Source organism: Asterias rubens, chromosome 20 (assembly GCF_902459465.1).
Source record: "Asterias rubens chromosome 20, eAstRub1.3, whole genome shotgun sequence".
Lineage (NCBI taxonomy): Eukaryota > Metazoa > Echinodermata > Asteroidea > Forcipulatida > Asteriidae > Asterias > Asterias rubens.
The window spans coordinates 11,902,497-11,919,822 of NC_047081.1; the positions used below are offsets into that span (position 1 = coordinate 11,902,497).

Sequence of the window (17,326 nt, forward strand, 5' to 3'; positions counted from 1 at the left end):
AACTTTAGGCCAATCAGAGGAACGCAACACCGACTAGAACAAGTTTACTAATTTGTGGGGCCTGTCAAGTCTAGTTTCCTGTTTGTCGCATCAACTACAAAACGTATTACGGTAAATCCTTCTATGGGTACCAGACACTTGTTGATGTGATTATCAATCAACTTCGTTTCCAGTGTTGTACGATCTCGCTGTGCCACTCGTTTTTCTTGCAAAGAACGCCTACGGGGCCGAGCAATTGATACGGCGCGCTGCCCATCGTAGCAAGGCTGACTTTTCATGTGTGTGTGATGTGTATGAGAGGGGAGTCGTGAACTTTCATACGTTGAACCAGGAAGTTGGACAGGGAAATATTCATCAGTTTTTTTTAAGGATGTGCACCAGTTCCACTTTCCTGATTGAAAACAGAAGAATATGTCGATCATGGCAGTCAAGTCTGTAATCTCGGCATACACCAGAGGTAAGAAGCTTTTAAAATGTTTAAATTAGATTAAGTTTGTACGGTGTCAGGCTGTACTTTCTCAACTTTTTGAACATAATAAAACTTGTCCAAACCACCTCTGTCTGTCGTCTACACCCGCAAGTAGTAAATAGTAGGTAAGGTAAGGGACGTTAGTCGTTAGATTAGAGCATTGGAGAAACACACACAAGCCACAAACTAAAGTAAATGACAGAGCAAGGTGAGGTTCTCAAACAGACCCAAGGCTAGTGAGCTTTCGCCTGAACACCCAAAAATGTGTTTCATTCGGAGTAATTTTTGGAAAGTTTTTTTTGCTGGGATGCTGGTTGTGGTTGTATCATCAGCTGACAAATGTTTGTTCAGACTGTCACTGTCTGTGGACTGGTTATATGTAACTTTGAAATTGTAATTGTTGTAGGACATTTTTTTGTTACTTTTAAACCTCTTTTTGATGAAAAGGTTTGATGAACAACGAGTTAAGAACCTCACTTCTTTATTTATGTTTTCTGTATTGTCCAAGGCAAGGCTTTAGAAAAGTTCTTGCATAAAAGCTGTGTTGTATTTGGGGCAGGTGGCCATAAGCCCGAGGTATGGCGGACACAATGCTACAACACTATAAGGTTTGGGTAAATTTGTGCGTATTGACCACTAGAAATAGAACGTGTGTTATTCTGTGAAGTGCTCAATTTAGGCGACGCGTAAACCTAATGACCACAAACATGGTGAGCGTGGCATCAGTCGCTGCATGTGACGCGCGCATATCACGTCCGCCATACCTCAAAAAGGCTTATTCCACTCACGACTCAGTGAGTAAGCTGATTTAGCCACAAAGTGGGGCTATCTGCACTGAAAACTGTATTTCAGCAGTAGAAAAAACAATGGATATTTGACATTTTAAAAAAGAATGGCGGTCATCTTGAAATAAAAAATAAAAAGCCCCTCTTCATCCTTTTTTTGAAAAACCCGGACGTGAAACATGTTTGTTTTTTTACTCGGCCTTATACTCATAATATATTGGTGATGTCCTTATAGATACTTGTTGTATCGGCCCAATTTCATAATTGAGGAACGAGGAAGTTTATTTTTTATACTTTGGTCTGACCACGGTCTGACCCATCTCTTTCATTATTGACATTCAAAATGTTCCCCCCCCCCATCTTCATTCGGTTCTGAATGCGACGATCGTAATGTCAACACCAACAGAGAGTTGCGGTACGGGCTAGTCCCTGGCGACAGTACATACTGGCTCAGTGCCCACCTTCCTTGGTTGTTGGCCAAGGTCACAGCTCGAACATGAGATTGAAAATTAGAAGACTTTCCGATGAAAAATAATTGTTGTTATAAACCCTGATTGCATCAGGAACATAAAAAGCAGAGTTTGGTTGTGAAATTCCTTAAAGGCATGGTATACTTTTGCTAATTGTCAAAGAACAGAATCCTCACTTGTTATATAATCCAACATGCATAAAATAACAAACTGTGAAAAATTGGGTTTGAGTAGTCATTGAGGTACAAGAAAATAATGGACTGAACAACCAAAGTTGTTTCATAAGCCTCAGTCAAAGGATTTAGGGATGACCCCATTGTTGAAAGAATGAGCATGATGATATCTGACCTGTGCATCACTAAAACTAAATAGAGAAGGGAACTCTTCTCAACCATGACTCATGGAAGAGGTCAAAGATTAAGGTTATCTGATGACACCAGAGAAAGTCATACAGTCACATTAGGAAGTTACATTAAAATCAATTCTAAAGTTGTCTCACGGGATAATGGTGGGCTAAAGTTGAGACTTGACCTTGTGACCTCATTTGAGGTTGTGGGGGGGGGGTCAAAGGAACTGGACGAATTCCAACTGGACTACTGACTGGCAATTCGGTTGTGGGTGGTCAACCTTTGTCTACAATTAAGGAAATAAAAGGGTAGCCACGAGTTCTTCAGCGTACGTTTAAAGCTGGCAGGGTCGGCGTCCGTGTGAGAGGGCCTTTATCGCACGACAACGACCCTGCAAGGTTTTAAATGGACGTTGAAGAACGAGTCACTACTCTTTTATTCCCATTCATAACTGCCCTTTTGTTAAAAAACGTAAACAAACAAAGTTATAGACACTTTAACAATTGAAATTTTGAGGTTTGAAATATTTTTTTCCAAAACTTTGTGAAGAATCTGTTCATGGCGCGTGGGTTGTGTGACGCGCGCGCGTTAGATTACGCGCTGATAGCTATGATTTGCGCGTTCCGCGTGATAATCTGGCGCGCCCGACACGCAGAAGCCAGCTCAGTGTGCATAAACAGAGCTCCAGTGTGCATTAACAAAAGGTTTATGCACACCCATGTGATGCGCTCTCCACCAATAGGAGTAGAGAAACTCTCTGGGGTATTATGAATACTAATTTAATGTAGGTTTTAAAGGACAGTCTGAAGATAGTGGATTGGAATTCTGTTGTGGTGGATGTGCAGTATGAAGCATCTAAGGAAAATTCTATACAATTTTTAGCCTTGCAAAGTTTTCATGACTGGCAAGGGTCATTCTGTTACCTGGAAAGTCTGCTGTCACCTAGAGTCCAATAAGTCTCCAATTTGAAAAACACAAGACTGTCAGACCATGGTCAGAGTCAGACTTGTCCGATTGTAAGAGCTACTTGTAGGCTTGACACTATACTCACACCCAAGTTAACGACAACCTGGGAAGCGGCAGCTACATGTAAAAGGGAACTAATTATTGGAAAACAAACTACATAAATACCAAACCAACAGCACTTCTTTTGAGTAAATATTTATAGTGCACAACTGTACTTTTTGTAACTAACAATTTTTTGGTTTTAAATGTTTGTATCGTATTCACATGATCACTTAGAAAAATTATCAACACTGCTGTTGTTGACACCGCAAGTAGAGGATTTCCTTAAACTGACGATCACGGAACTACAAGTTAGTTAAAAGTTGTAGTTCCTTTTAAATCAAAGTTGTTGCCAAGACTAATAGATGGCAAGTGGCATTGAACAAGCAAGATTAATGATTGTTAAAAAGGCACAAACATAGATTATGATCGATGATTAAAGGCACTTAGACACAATTACTCAAATTAGTTTTTAGCATAAAAACTGATTTGGTACCACTACCAAGTGCACAAAATGCTTTCATCTTTTGTCATGGTGTGTCATTGAAAACTTCAGAATGGGATGGTTTAATATTTTAATAGGCCCCCTACATTCTTTCAACAAATCTGTTACTTCTCCTTTAAAGGCAGTGGACACTATTGGTAATTGTCAAAGACTAGCCTTCACAGTTGGTGTATCTCAACATATGCATAAAATAACAAACCTGTGAAAATTTGAGCTCAATCGGTCTTCGAACTTGCGAGATAATAATGAAAGAAGAAAACACCCTTGTCACACGAAGTTGTGTGTGTTTAGATGGGAGGGAGCTGTTTCTCACAATGTTTTATACCACCAATCTCTCCCCATTACTTGTCACCAAGAAAGGTTTTATGCGAATAATTATTTTGAGTAATTACCAATAGTGTCCGCTGCCTTTAAAACTAACTGTCCAGTCTGTTGACAGCTGATTGATATGTTGAGGAAGAAGTTGGCCTATTCTTATTCTATTCATGTCCACACTCATAGGCCTATATCCTGGTACAGAAAGCATTATTTATCACCTTGGTTACAAAAGGAAAACAATCATGTGAGCATTACAGGTAATTCCACGGCTGGCAAGATACAAAAATATGTTTATCTTTTGAAGTTTCATGATGTGTACCTGATTTGTATCCATACCAGGAAAAGATGAAATGAGATAAGGTGTGTTGCAAAACAACCGGTTGATTTTTAAAGCCCCCAGCGAAAGAGTTTTTTTATTGTGTCTCTGCAAACCTCTCTAGATTTTAACAGTTCCCTGGCAGATTTAAATGTATACAAGTTGTATGGCTTACAGACTGCCCCCCCCTCCCTGAACAAAGATATTGACAACATAAGCCCCTTTCACACGAGAGCAATTTAGCAAGGGTCCCTTGTTAAATTATGGTGAGGTTGTAAAATTTTACAAAATATACCCCGTATGAAAGGAATCTACTGTCCAAGTTCTCTTGCAAATTTCTTGTCAAACATTGCTACATTTTACAACCATGCTAAAATGAAGCAGGGGACCACATTTAAATTGCTGTGGTGTGAATAGCACTTGAGAGAGACCTTCAACATAGGGCTAGTCTATACGTTGTAGCTCAGTTTGTAGAGTGCTGCTATATTGGCCCTCTGGTCCTCTGACTTTAATATGAAAGCATCAATTGCTTGATCTATCGGTGAATTTAGAGCGAATGTGTGGCTATCATGACACTAAACCAGGCGTTATTTTAAGTCAGAGCAGTTATGACCAACTGACAGTGCCCGGTAGTCATAGGATATCATTTTTTGCTTGAGGAATTCTTGCTTGTCAGTTTCTTGGGTCACTGTCCTACGAATGTCAAAAGCAAAGTCTTCACCAGAGATCTGGAAAAAAAGCACAGTGTCATTTGTTAAAACCAAGACATCCAGAAACATGACAAAGATATTCCTTTTTCCAGTCACATACACCGAAAACTGTGTGGCCAGTGCGATTTTTTTTTCTATTTTAGTATTACAACAATTTTTCTGAAGGAATTTAAACCAGTCACTAGTGAAAGATTGAATTTGTGCTCTTTATTTGTTGTTTTCCCTTTTGTTCAGTGAAGTGTTTGTATGTAGCTGATACCTTCTGCTAGTGGGACAGACAATAACATTCAATCAACATGGAGAATGTAGGTAAGCTGTGGAGTTGAGTCTCGAGAGAAGTTGTGTACAAATAATGAATAATTTGGAACGTCAAATGGTGAGAATAATCTGATGAGTTAAAGGATGGAATGTTCCATTTATTGAGACAAAGCCAAGTTTAATGGAACTTTCCAACTTTCAACGAGTGAGTGAAAATATTCTCTCCACTGCACAGATGCTACATTCGTTATTTATTTTTATGACTGTGGCTTGTACTGTCATGGCCGAGCAGTCTAGTTCACCGGATTCAAGTACTTGTGATGTCAGCAAAGTGAGGGTTTGATACCCGGTCATGACACGAGTGCCCTTGAGCAAGGCACTTAAACAAGATTGCTTCGTAATAAAAAGTTAAGAAGGTGGTGCATTCTGCTCTACCAGCCAGGCTCCTAGTGGATGATACCCATGCCTACATCCATACAGACTGTGAAGGGGGTAACCCTGTTTCAGCCCAAGGAGTAGGTGGCATCGTGCTCCTTGCCTTGTGACTTGGTTTGGGTTGACGGCCCAAGTCAGTGAAGTGTAGCCTTCACCTTGAAGTGGTGCCAGGTCTAGTGATGTTAGACAATATTTCATTCAAAAAGGGTCAGACTAGGAAACAAATAAAATGTTATAAATTGGCATCCACTGTGAGGGTGTTTTTTATGGCTTTGGGTGACGCATAGTGTGGTCATGCAGACAGACATAGTACACACTGAACAGAACCAAAATGAAGGGTTACGAACTGACCTGTAAATGACCTTAGGTCATGCCAAATGACCTACAATCCTCCAATCAAAAGACAACTTCAGCCCTTTTCACTCTGTATCTCTTATCCCTGTAGAATACAGCCCCGGGGAGGCCCAAAGACTTTTTTTTACCTCAGGGTAACCCCGACACACTCTCACACTGTGTCCCTATTCTTCAGGGTTTCGGGTTGCACTTTCTTTCAAGAACACCCCCAGGGTTTTACCGCTTACCTTTACTCCAGAGCAGAGGTTTGCTATTCAGCATTTACCTCGTAGTGGCCGTCTGGCCCTGTGAGTTGGTCAAAACCTCTTTTAAAAAATAATACAAAATCTTTAAAAGAAAATATCTCACCAGTTCTCATTTAACACTAATGAACAGTAAAAAAAAAAAAAAAAAAAGGACAGCTGCTTACAACTTGTTATTTCTTTCTATTTTAGAGGATTTGTTTGATCTGAGTATCCTGTACACTCAAGATGCAATACAGTGGTGTGAATATCTCTTTGACATCTTCAAGGATTACGACATCCAGCAGAACTCAGAAGACGTCTTAGACATCATCCACAATCCCTCAGGTCTGGAGAACGTCAAGAACTCAATGATGAATGTCGTCATCATCTCCCCGATGTTCCTCCGCAAGTGTGACCCTAAGATTGAGGAGTACGTCCATCACGTTGTCGGTCTCCTCTGTGGTGTAGTAGAGTCGGACTTGGACGAGCTTTTCGAAATGATTCCCTCTGCCAAAAACTGGACCCAGGTTGACGCCAGAGCAGGTGGAAACGAAATCACTAGTATGGTCTTGAAAGTTTTTGGAGACGCAGGGAAGGAGAGAATGCCCATTGAGACGGAAGATACCTACCTCACGATGGTCGGGGATGTCAACTCAGAGGTTCAGGGCGACTATGAAGACATGAGGGTTAAGGAAGAGCCCCATGAAATGGAGAATACGTACTATATCCGGGGCCCCGCCCCAGAGGAGGATTATGAGCCAATGAAGCCACTTGCCCCACCTGGCGGACATGTTTTTCAACCAGTGAAAGACTACGTGGATATGAGAGGAGGTTGTTGTTTTGTACTGATTAATTGTTGAATCTTGCATTTGAGAGTTAATTCATGGCCTGTACACGTATGCTTAATTTTTGAAAGGGCAAGGGCACCAAGGCATTTTCTCCTTGGCAAAGAGCACTCTAGGAGGAAATTGCAAATTTCTACTTGAGCATTTCATGGGCACCATGAGGCAATGAGCAGGGGGTGGGAAGCAATTGCCTTCGTTGCCTCCTTATGACCAGGGGGCGTGGAAGCAATTCCCTTCGTTGCCTCCTTATGACCAGGGGGCATGGAAGCAATTGCCTTCGTTGCCTCCTTATGACCAGGGGGCGTGGAAGCAATTGCCTTCGTTGCCTCCTTATGACCAGGGGGCGTGGAAGCAATTGCCTTCGTTGCCTCCTTATGACCAACGGGCGTGGAAGCAATTGCCTTTGTTGCCTCCTTATGACCAGGGGGCATGGAGGCAATTGCCTTCGTTGCCTCCTTATGACCAGGGGGCGTGGAAGCAATTGCCTTTGTTGCCTCCTTATGACCAGGGGGCGTGGAAGCAATTGCCTTTGTTGCCTCTTTATGACCAGGGGGCGTGGAAGCAATTGCCTCCGTTGCCTCCTTATGACCAGGGGGCGTGGAAGCAATTGCCTTCGTTGCCTCCTTATGACCAACGGGCGTGGAAGCAATTGCCTTTGTTGCCTCCTTATGACCAGGGGGCATGGAGGCAATTGCCTTCGTTGCCTCCTTATGACCAGGGGGCGTGGAAGCAATTGCCTTTGTTGCCTCCTTATGACCAGGGGGCGTGGAAGCAATTGCCTTTGTTGCCTCCTTATGACCAGGGGGCATGGAAGCAATTGCCTTTGTTGCCTCCTTATGACCAGGGGGCGTGGAAGCAATTGCCTTCGTTGCCTCCTTATGACCAGGGGGTGGGAAGCAATTGCCTTCGTTGCCTCCTTATGACCAACGGGCGTGGAAGCAATTGCCTTTGTTGCCTCCTTATGACCAGGGGGCGTGGAAGCAATTGCCTTTGTTGCCTCTTTATGACCAGGGGGCGTGGAAGCAATTGCCTTCGTTGCCTCCTTATGACCAGGGGGCGTGGAAGCAATTGCCTTCGTTGCCTCCTTATGACCAACGGGCGTGGAAGCAATTGCCTTTGTTGCCTCCTTATGACCAGGGGGCATGGAGGCAATTGCCTTCGTTGCCTCCTTATGACCAGGGGGCGTGGAAGCAATTGCCTTTGTTGCCTCCTTATGACCAGGGGGCGTGGAAGCAATTGCCTTTGTTGCCTCCTTATGACCAGGGGGCATGGAAGCAATTGCCTTTGTTGCCTCCTTATGACCAGGGGGCGTGGAAGCAACTGCCTTCGTTGCCTCCTTATGACCAGGGGGTGGGAAGCAATTGCCTTCGTTGCCTCCTTATGACCAACGGGCGTGGAAGCAATTGCCTTTGTTGCCTCCTTATGACCAGGGGGCATGGAGGCAATTGCCTTCATTGCCTCCTTATGACCAGGGGGCGTGGAAGCAATTGCCTTTGTTGCCTCCTTATGACCAGGGGGCGTGGAAGCAATTGCCTTTGTTGCCTCTTTATGACCAGGGGGCGTGGAAGCAATTGCCTTCGTTGCCTCCTTATGACCAGGGGGCGTGGAAGCAACTGCCTTCGTTGCCTCCTTATGACCAGGGGGTGGGAAGCAATTGCCTTCGTTGCCTCCTTATGACCAACGGGCGTGGAAGCAATTGCCTTTGTTGCCTCCTTATGACCAGGGGGCATGGAGGCAATTGCCTTCATTGCCTCCTTATGACCAGGGGGCGTGGAAGCAATTGCCTTTGTTGCCTCCTTATGACCAGGGGGCGTGGAAGCAATTGCCTTTGTTGCCTCTTTATGACCAGGGGGCGTGGAAGCAATTGCCTTTGTTGCCTCCTTATGACCAGGGGGCGTGGAAGCAATTGCCTTTGTTGCCTCCTTATGACCAGGGGGCGTGGAAGCAATTGCCTTTGTTGCCTCCTTATGACCAGGGGGCGTGGAAGCAATTGCCTTCGTTGCCTCCTTATGACCAGGGGGCGTGGAAGCAATTGCCTTCGTTGCCTCCTTATGACCAACGGGCGTGGAAGCAATTGCCTTTGTTGCCTCCTTATGACCAGGGGGCGTGGAAGCAATTGCCTTCGTTGCCTCCTTATGACCAACGGGCGTGGAAGCAATTGCCTTTGTTGCCTCCTTATGACCAGGGGGCGTGGAAGCAATTGCCTTTGTTGCCTCCTTATGACCAGGGGGCGTGGAAGCAATTGCCTTTGTTGCCTCTTTATGACCAGGGGGCGTGGAAGCAATTGCCTTCGTTGCCTCCTTATGACCAGGGGGCGTGGAAGCAATTGCCTTCGTTGCCTCCTTATGACCAACGGGCGTGGAAGCAATTGCCTTTGTTGCCTCCTTATGACCAGGGGGCGTGGAAGCAATTGCCTTCGTTGCCTCCTTATGACCAACGGGCGTGGAAGCAATTGCCTTTGTTGCCTCCTTATGACCAGGGGGCGTGGAAGCAATTGCCTTTGTTGCCTCCTTATGACCAGGGGGCGTGGAAGCAATTGCCTTCGTTGCCTCCTTATGACCAGGGGGCGTGGAAGCAATTGCCTTCGTTGCCTCCTTATGACCAGGGGGCGTGGAAGCAATTGCCTTTGTTGCCTCCTTATGACCAGGGGGCGTGGAAGCAATTGCCTTCGTTGCCTCCTTATGACCAGGGGGCGTGGAAGCAATTGCCTTCGTTGCCTCCTTATGACCAGGGGGCGTGGAAGCAATTGCCTTCGTTGCCTCCTTATGACCAGGGGGCGTGGAAGCAATTGTCGTCGCAGCTCCTTGATGTATCAGACCTGCAATTCATTTGTGCACAGTTTTGACTTTCAAAATGGCGGACATGATAGGTTTGTTTAAATGTGCTGCATGTTGTGCAAAGGGTCTAAAGGGTCTAAAGAATCACTTACAAGTATTTTACTCATTCTGTCAGAAATGATTCCTTAAAAAAAGGGGGTGGGAGATAAAAAAGTAATGGATTATGAATTCTGGGCTCATTTTATGGAGTATAGCCAGTTATGGCATTACCTTATCAGTGGTTACTAATGCTGTTTTAGTTCTCATGGTTATAAATTCCGTCTGATTCTGTTGGGGATCTGTTTAGCGAGTGACAAATTTCTTGATTCAATAAATTTAATCTTGTGGAGTGGTTGAATTTGAAATAGTTTTGGTTTACTTTTTTAAATTTTCAGTCAAAAACATGTCACATTGCAGTCCTGGTCTAAATATCCAACCTGAAGCAGCTACAAGTGGGGTAAGTTGGAAAGAAAAATATCCTGAATACAAGTAGGATTAAGTCTTAGCTAGGTAGCTATCCGTGCAAGTAGGATTAAGTCTTAGCTAGGTAGCTATCCATGCAAGTAGGATTAAGTCTTAGCTAGGTAGCTATCCGTACAAGTAGGATTAAGTCTTAGCTAGGTAGCTATCCGTGCAAGTAGGATTAAGTCTTAGCTAGGTAGCTATCCGTGCAAGTAGGATTAAGTCTTAGCTAGGTAGCTATCCGTGCAAGTAGGATTAAGTCTTAGCTAGGTAGCTATCCGTGCAAGTAGGATTAAGTCTTAGCTAGGTAGCTATCCGTGCAAGTAGGATTAAGTCTTAGCTAGGTAGCTATCCGTGCAAGTAGGATTAAGTCTTAGCTAGGTAGCTATCCGTGCAAGTAGGATTAAGTCTTAGCTAGGTAGCTATCCGTACAAGTAGGATTAAGTCTTAGCTAGGTAGCTATCCGTGCAAGTAGGATTAAGTCTTAGCTAGGTAGCTATCCGTGCAAGTAGGATTAAGTCTTAGCTAGGTAGCTATCCGTGCAAGTAGGATTAAGTCTTAGCTAGGTAGCTATCCGTGCAAGTAGGATTAAGTCTTAGCTAGGTAGCTATCCGTGCAAGTAGGATTAAGTCTTAGCTAGGTAGCTATCCGTGCAAGTAGGATTAAGTCTTAGCTAGGTAGCTATCCGTGCAAGTAGGATTAAGTCTTAGCTAGGTAGCTATCCGTGCAAGTAGGATTAAGTCTTAGCTAGGTAGCTATCCGTGCAAGTAGGATTAAGTCTTAGCTAGGTAGCTATCCGTGCAAGTAGGATTAAGTCTTAGCTAGGTAGCTATCCGTGCAAGTAGGATTAAGTCTTAGCTAGGTAGCTATCCGTGCAAGTAGGATTAAGTCTTAGCTAGGTAGCTATCCGTGCAAGTAGGATTAAGTCTTAGCTAGGTAGCTATCCGTGCAAGTAGGATTAAGTCTTAGCTAGGTAGCTATCCGTGCAAGTAGGATTAAGTCTTAGCTAGGTAGCTATCCGTGCAAGTAGGATTAAGTCTTAGCTAGGTAGCTATCCGTGCAAGTAGGATTAAGTCTTAGCTAGGTAGCTATCCGTGCAAGTAGGATTAAGTCTTAGCTAGGTAGCTATCCGTGCAAGTAGGATTAAGTCTTAGCTAGGTAGCTATCCGTGCAAGTAGGATTAAGTCTTAGCTAGGTAGCTATCCGTGCAAGTAGGATTAAGTCTTAGCTAGGTAGCTATCCGTGCAAGTAGGATTAAGTCTTAGCTAGGTAGCTATCCGTGCAAGCCGTGTTAGAAAGGCTAGTTAGGCTGAAATCAAGTAGGATTAAGTCTTAGCTAGGTAGCTATCCGTGCAAGCCGTGTTAGAAAGGCTAGTTAGGCTGAAATCAAGTAGGATTAAGTCTTAGCTAGGTAGCTATCCGTGCAAGTAGGATTAAGTCTTAGCTAGGTAGCTATCCGTGCAAGTAGGATTAAGTCTTAGCTAGGTAGCTATCCGTGCAAGTAGGATTAAGTCTTAGCTAGGTAGCTATCCGTGCAAGTAGGATTAAGTCTTAGCTAGGTAGCTATCCGTGCAAGTAGGATTAAGTCTTAGCTAGGTAGCTATCCGTGCAAGTAGGATTAAGTCTTAGCTAGGTAGCTATCCGTGCAAGCCGTGTTAGAAAGGCTAGTTAGGCTGAAATCAAGGGAAAATTTTGATGCACGGCATGGTTGAAGCCATTTTGTCTAATTTTTATAATTTCAGTGAAAAATTATTGAACATATATTATGATTTTTGTTTTGGTGAAAAGTTTTAAACCTGAGACAGTAAAGCTGAGAATTGTTTTACCTAGTTTTCCTTCTTTTTGAATAGAAATTTGACTGAGCTGTGACACTGTGTACTACTAATGACAGTTGATTTGAACAAGCTCAAATCTTTATCATGTGAGAGTACAATGTGTGATGTGTCGTCAGTGGCCTTAGTCTGGTATATGTTTTGGTAAACATCGTGGGTGTTTCAAAGGTACCAGGAGAGCACCAATAGTTGGAGGGTTTAGGTAACAGAGGATTCCGTGAGTAGGAGATTTTAAGAACTCTAACCAAATTAATTATTTGTTTCTCGGTGTAACAGGAAGGTGGAGTGCTCTTTGTTATTTTCCAAGATGATCTCATCAGTATGAAGAAACAGGACCTGTACGTTGTCAGCTTCAACGGTAAACTCAGGAAAAACGAAGTCCCTGCAAGCAAGAAAAATCCCTACACATTAGAGATTCAACTGCCAAAAGGTTTGTCATTTTAAGTTATCTACTCTTTTCTGTACAGTTTCATACGGTAGCCAAGCAGAATAAAAAGTATTATAACACACCTCTTGCTTGTTCTGTATTCTGGTTGACTAAAAACACAGTCACGTGGGATGAACTAATATAGTCTAATGATTGCGCGCACGTGTTTTGCAGGAACTAGTTCGCAAGCGGCCACTAGTCTTTAAAAATAGTAACTGGTTACAGCGCCCTTTCTTGACTTGAACCGAGAACAGCAACTACAAAACTTCCTCTCTGTACCAGATTTATGTTCTTATTTCACATTTGAGACCGAGGTGTGTTATAAAACACATATTGACTGGCATAATTCGGTAACTAGTGTATTCAGCCTCGGGAAATAGGTGCCTCTTCTGACCACTCAAAGTCCCTCGGGGCAATAGACGTACACTAGTTACCTCATTGCCAGTCAATATGTGTATAATAAGCAACAACCACAGGGCAAATTTTCTTTTTTCAACCATAATGAAAATATATGTTGTGAGATTTAATCTAGTAAGAATGGCTACAATGGTCTCCCGTGTAAAATAGTATGTCACACGTCAGGTGACGTTTTGTGGTGGCACCATATGTAAATCTCTTTTGAGTCTAGTGGTGTCTCAAGAAGTGGCGTGTCTGAGCCGAGCAGTCAAGCTCGCTGGACCCAAGCTCTGATGTTTTAAGCCGCAGAGTATGGGTTCGAATCCTAGTCATAGCATTTGTGCCCTTGAGCAAGGTTCTTAGCCATAATTATTTTGTAAAAAGTTACGAAAGTAGTGCATTCTGCTCTAATGGATAATACCCATGCCTAAATAAACTGTTGCCCAGGTTGTATACTCCCAAGGGAGCTGAGAAACATTAAAAAATGAATGTTATTGGCCCTATGACCAGGGCACTAATGTAAAGCGCATTGATAAGGTTATTGTGAAATGCGCTGTATAAGAATTGTTATTATTATTATTTAATCCATATGGACTGTGAAGGGGAAGCCCTGTTACAGCTTCTCGAGTGCTGAGGACATTCCTAAAAAGTTCTGTAAAACACAACCCCGAGCTAGAGACGATGAAAAGGTGGAATTTTTTTTTTTTTTTTAATTTTTATGCAAGGTGCTAGACACACAAGGTGTGGGCTACAATTATTTTGTTCCAGAGGCTGTTGCCACCTACTCCTAGGGCTGAAACAGGGTTACCCCCTTAGCAGTAGTTTATTGCTCCATGATTTTACACAGCAAGTATCACGACTGGGATTTGAATCCACACCCTGCTGATCAAACACCAGAGCTGTGCGCTTGGCCATGACACGCTATATAAACTCCTTCTAAAATAAGTGTCCTTGTTTCAAACTTTATTTTCAGCAATGACTCTCATCCCTGAAACGAGATTGATAATTTCTGCTAATAATTGCATTTCAGATCACCCAGCCGAAATAGTCGATTGCCAAGTCATGAGTCCAAGCAGAGCATTAATGGGCACTTTCAAGTTCCATTTTAAGAGCGTCATGGATGACCTCACCCTGGCTCTACTCAATATCACCGATCCGATGAAGTTCATGTGCCAAGCGCTTGGCATATCCCCAGCGGATTCTAACGAGCTTGATAACATACTCTTTGAGCACATCCAGCATCGTGTACCCCAGGGAGGGCTGAACCTACTGGTTAGCCAAGTGGGCGCTGAGCAGACTTGTAAGTCAAGATGTTTTTTTTTAAACGTTTTTTTAACCCATATATATCGAAATGTGATAGCACTGTATACTCAGTACTTTCCAGAGTTCTGTGAAAAAGCCCTTAAGCATATTACTCGAGTGGTATTCTGAAAAATCATTGCGCTCCAGCAATCTGGTACAGCAATGGTAGTGTGCAGTGTTGCACACATTGGTCGGTTCATAACATGAAATTTGCTTTCTACTCTTTCTCTATAGCGATTTTAGAAGTGCCTACAGCTCTACATTTTGCTGCCATGCATGGACTGAAAAGCATGTGTTTCATGTTGTCAACTTGTCCCGGAGCATTACAGGCCATGAAGTTGAAGAATCGGAACGGCTTAACCCCAGATGGTCTGGCAGCAAAGAACGGCCACAGTGATCTCTGTAGCTTGCTCGAGAGTTTCGTGGTATGAATGAATAGTTGTTGTTACTTTGGCGTTTTCACCTAACTTCAAGAAAGAGTTTTCATTTTAGCAAGCTGGTCTAGCTAGCGATCAATTTTGAGCGCTAGCTAGACCAGCATGCACCTCATTCAATTGTTAGCACTTTTGCTTTGGGTATTTTGCAAAAAGTTCTTTGCCAGGGCTTAATGTAGGTTAGCCTGTGTGCTCTCAATAACATTCTCCTATTTTCTTTTTTTATTTATTTTTTTTTTGGGGGGGGGGGTGGTGACAATATTAATTGCTGTAATTTATTTTTGGTTGATTTTTGACATTTTCAGGACGGTGCAGAAGATGAGGGGATTCAGACCGAGGGAAGTGGACCGACTTCTTCCTATTTATTTATCAAATCGGGCTTCGGAAATTCACCTTACTACAGTGAGTCCATTGAATTATTGTATAGGTTGTAATAATAGTAATAACAAATTTTTATATATCGATCTTATCTGTGTTTTCTATGTTGTGGTTTGAACAGGTGTCATAAAAATCTGTTTATTAAAAAAAAAAAAATATTTTTAAAAGCAAATTAAGAAAGGAAACAAAATCAAAATTTTTATTTTGATTAGTTATAAATTCTTATGAAAAAAAAGTAAATGGGCTGATGTTTGGACCCAAGCAGAGTCTATCTAGAAAGCTAGACCCAAGCAGAGTCTATCTAGAAGGCTAGACCCAAGCAGAGTCTATGTAGAAGGCTAGACCCAAGCAGAGTCTATCTAGAAGGCTAGACCCAAGCAGAGTCTATCTAGAAGGCTAGACCCAAGCAGAGTCTATCTAGAAGGCTAGACCCAAGCAGAGTCTATGTAGAAGGCTAGACCCAAGCAGAGTCTATCTAGAAGGCTAGACCCAAGCAGAGTCTATCTAGAAGGCTAGACCCAAGCAGAGTCTATCTAGAAGGCTAGACCCAAGCAGAGTCTATCTAGAAGGCTAGACCCAAGCAGAGTCTATCTAGAAGGCTAGACCCAAGCAGAGTCTATCTAGAAGGCTAGACCCAAGCAGAGTCTATCTAGAAGGCTAGACCCAAGCAGAGTCTATCTAGAAGGCTAGACCCAAGCAGAGTCTATCTAGAAGGCTAGACCCAAGCAGAGTCTATCTAGAAGGCTAGACCCAAGCAGAGTCTATCTAGAAGGCTAGACCCAAGCAGAGTCTATCTAGAAGGCTAGACCCAAGCAGAGTCTATCTAGAAGGCTAGACCCAAGCAGAGTCTATCTAGAAGGCTAGACCCAAGCAGAGTCTATCTAGAAGGCTAGACCCAAGCAGAGTCTATCTAGAAGGCTAGACCCAAGCAGAGTCTATCTAGAAAGCTAGACCCAAGCAGAGTCTATCTAGAAGGCTAGACCCAAGCAGAGTCTATCTAGAAGGCTAGACCCAAGCAGAGTCTATCTAGAAGGCTAAAATCTGATGCAGTTACTTCTGTTTTGCTTTTCCAGAAAATGAGGACTTCTTACAACAAGTGCGAGAGCAAACTTCAAATTACGACTCGCCATTTAAGGTTCCTATACCAGCTGACTACGACACGATAAAGCAGCTTATGGAAGGTGTGTGTTGATTAGTCAAATAGCGTTTTACTTTCCTTTAATGTAGAGAGTGAACCTTTGGACTTGAATAACTCAATTGTAGGTCTTGAATTACTCAAGAAGTCCAAGCAAATTGTCAAGTCCAAGCAAATTGTCAAGTCCAAGCAAATTGTTCGAGTCGTCCAAACCAAGTTTTTAAAAATCCAAACAAAATTATTTAAATCAAAGTCAAATCGTTGAAACACAAGCCAAATCAATGAAGTACAAACCAAATCATTAAAATCCAAACTAAATCCTTAAAACCAAAACCAAATCCCTGATTTCTAAGTTAAATCGATGAAATCACAGGCAAATCAGTGAAACCCAAGCCAAATGATAAAATCAATGCCAAACCAGAACAAGCTAGATCATAAAAAGTCAACCTATATCATAGTAATCACAGCAAAATCATTGAAATCTCGGCTGATATTTTGCGACAGGTGAAAGAGAGGACATCGAAGACTTTTACGACAGCCTAACCCTTGACTTGAGAAGCTTTGAACGAGATCCAGATCCTGAAGAAGATTATGAAGAAGTCCTTGATGAGATGGGGAACAGACGTCGCTCGACTAAAAAAACAATTTCCCGTCGACCCCAATTGAAACAACCGTCAGTGGAAAACATTGAAAGCCCTACAGGAACAACTCCAATAAAACACCTTTTGGAGGAAAAAGCTAAAAGCACCGCTGTTACAACTCCAGTGGAGCAGAAAGCTTCGTTTGAAATAGATGCCAGTGTTCCGGAACTGCCTCCAACAAAGAAAGGTAATTTGTGAAAGGAATGAATGAATGGTCACCCAAGGTTTGACAGCAAACCCTAAAGGGACTGGACACCTTTGGTAATTAGGGACTTGTAGGGACGCTAGATGGCAGCAGACATATCGACTAAATCTTTTTATCATGGTTGTGTGCGCATGCTCAGAAAAATGTAAACTTTGGAAAATTACCTGCTATGTCTGCTGCCACTTAGCATTCAAAAGTCTTCCATTGTCGGTATTCTCACGTGCTGTATCGTAACATATGCATAAAATAACAAATCT

At 42.9% G+C, this 17,326-nt stretch overlaps 1 protein-coding gene across 3 annotated transcripts in view; it reads left to right on the top strand.

Moving 5' to 3' along the window:
* Positions 1–292: 292 nt before the first annotated feature.
* LOC117303713 (phosphoinositide 3-kinase adapter protein 1-like) overlaps positions 293–17,326 on the top strand; it is a 29,479-nt gene continuing 12,445 nt past the window's right edge. For 2 of the 3 annotated variants that reach the window (XM_033788005.1, XM_033788006.1), the window contains exons 1-10: positions 293–457; positions 5,160–5,234; positions 6,407–7,027; positions 10,253–10,314; positions 12,428–12,581; positions 14,005–14,274; positions 14,511–14,701; positions 15,016–15,112; positions 16,162–16,269; positions 16,728–17,051. In XM_033788005.1, coding sequence (XP_033643896.1) covers positions 5,222–5,234; positions 6,407–7,027; positions 10,253–10,314; positions 12,428–12,581; positions 14,005–14,274; positions 14,511–14,701; positions 15,016–15,112; positions 16,162–16,269; positions 16,728–17,051 — 1,840 coding nt within the window. In that variant the 5' untranslated portion in view covers positions 293–457; positions 5,160–5,221. The remainder of the gene's footprint in view (positions 458–5,159; positions 5,235–6,406; positions 7,028–10,252; positions 10,315–12,427; positions 12,582–14,004; positions 14,275–14,510; positions 14,702–15,015; positions 15,113–16,161; positions 16,270–16,727; positions 17,052–17,326) is intronic. The other variant, XM_033788007.1, reaches the window with a different exon arrangement.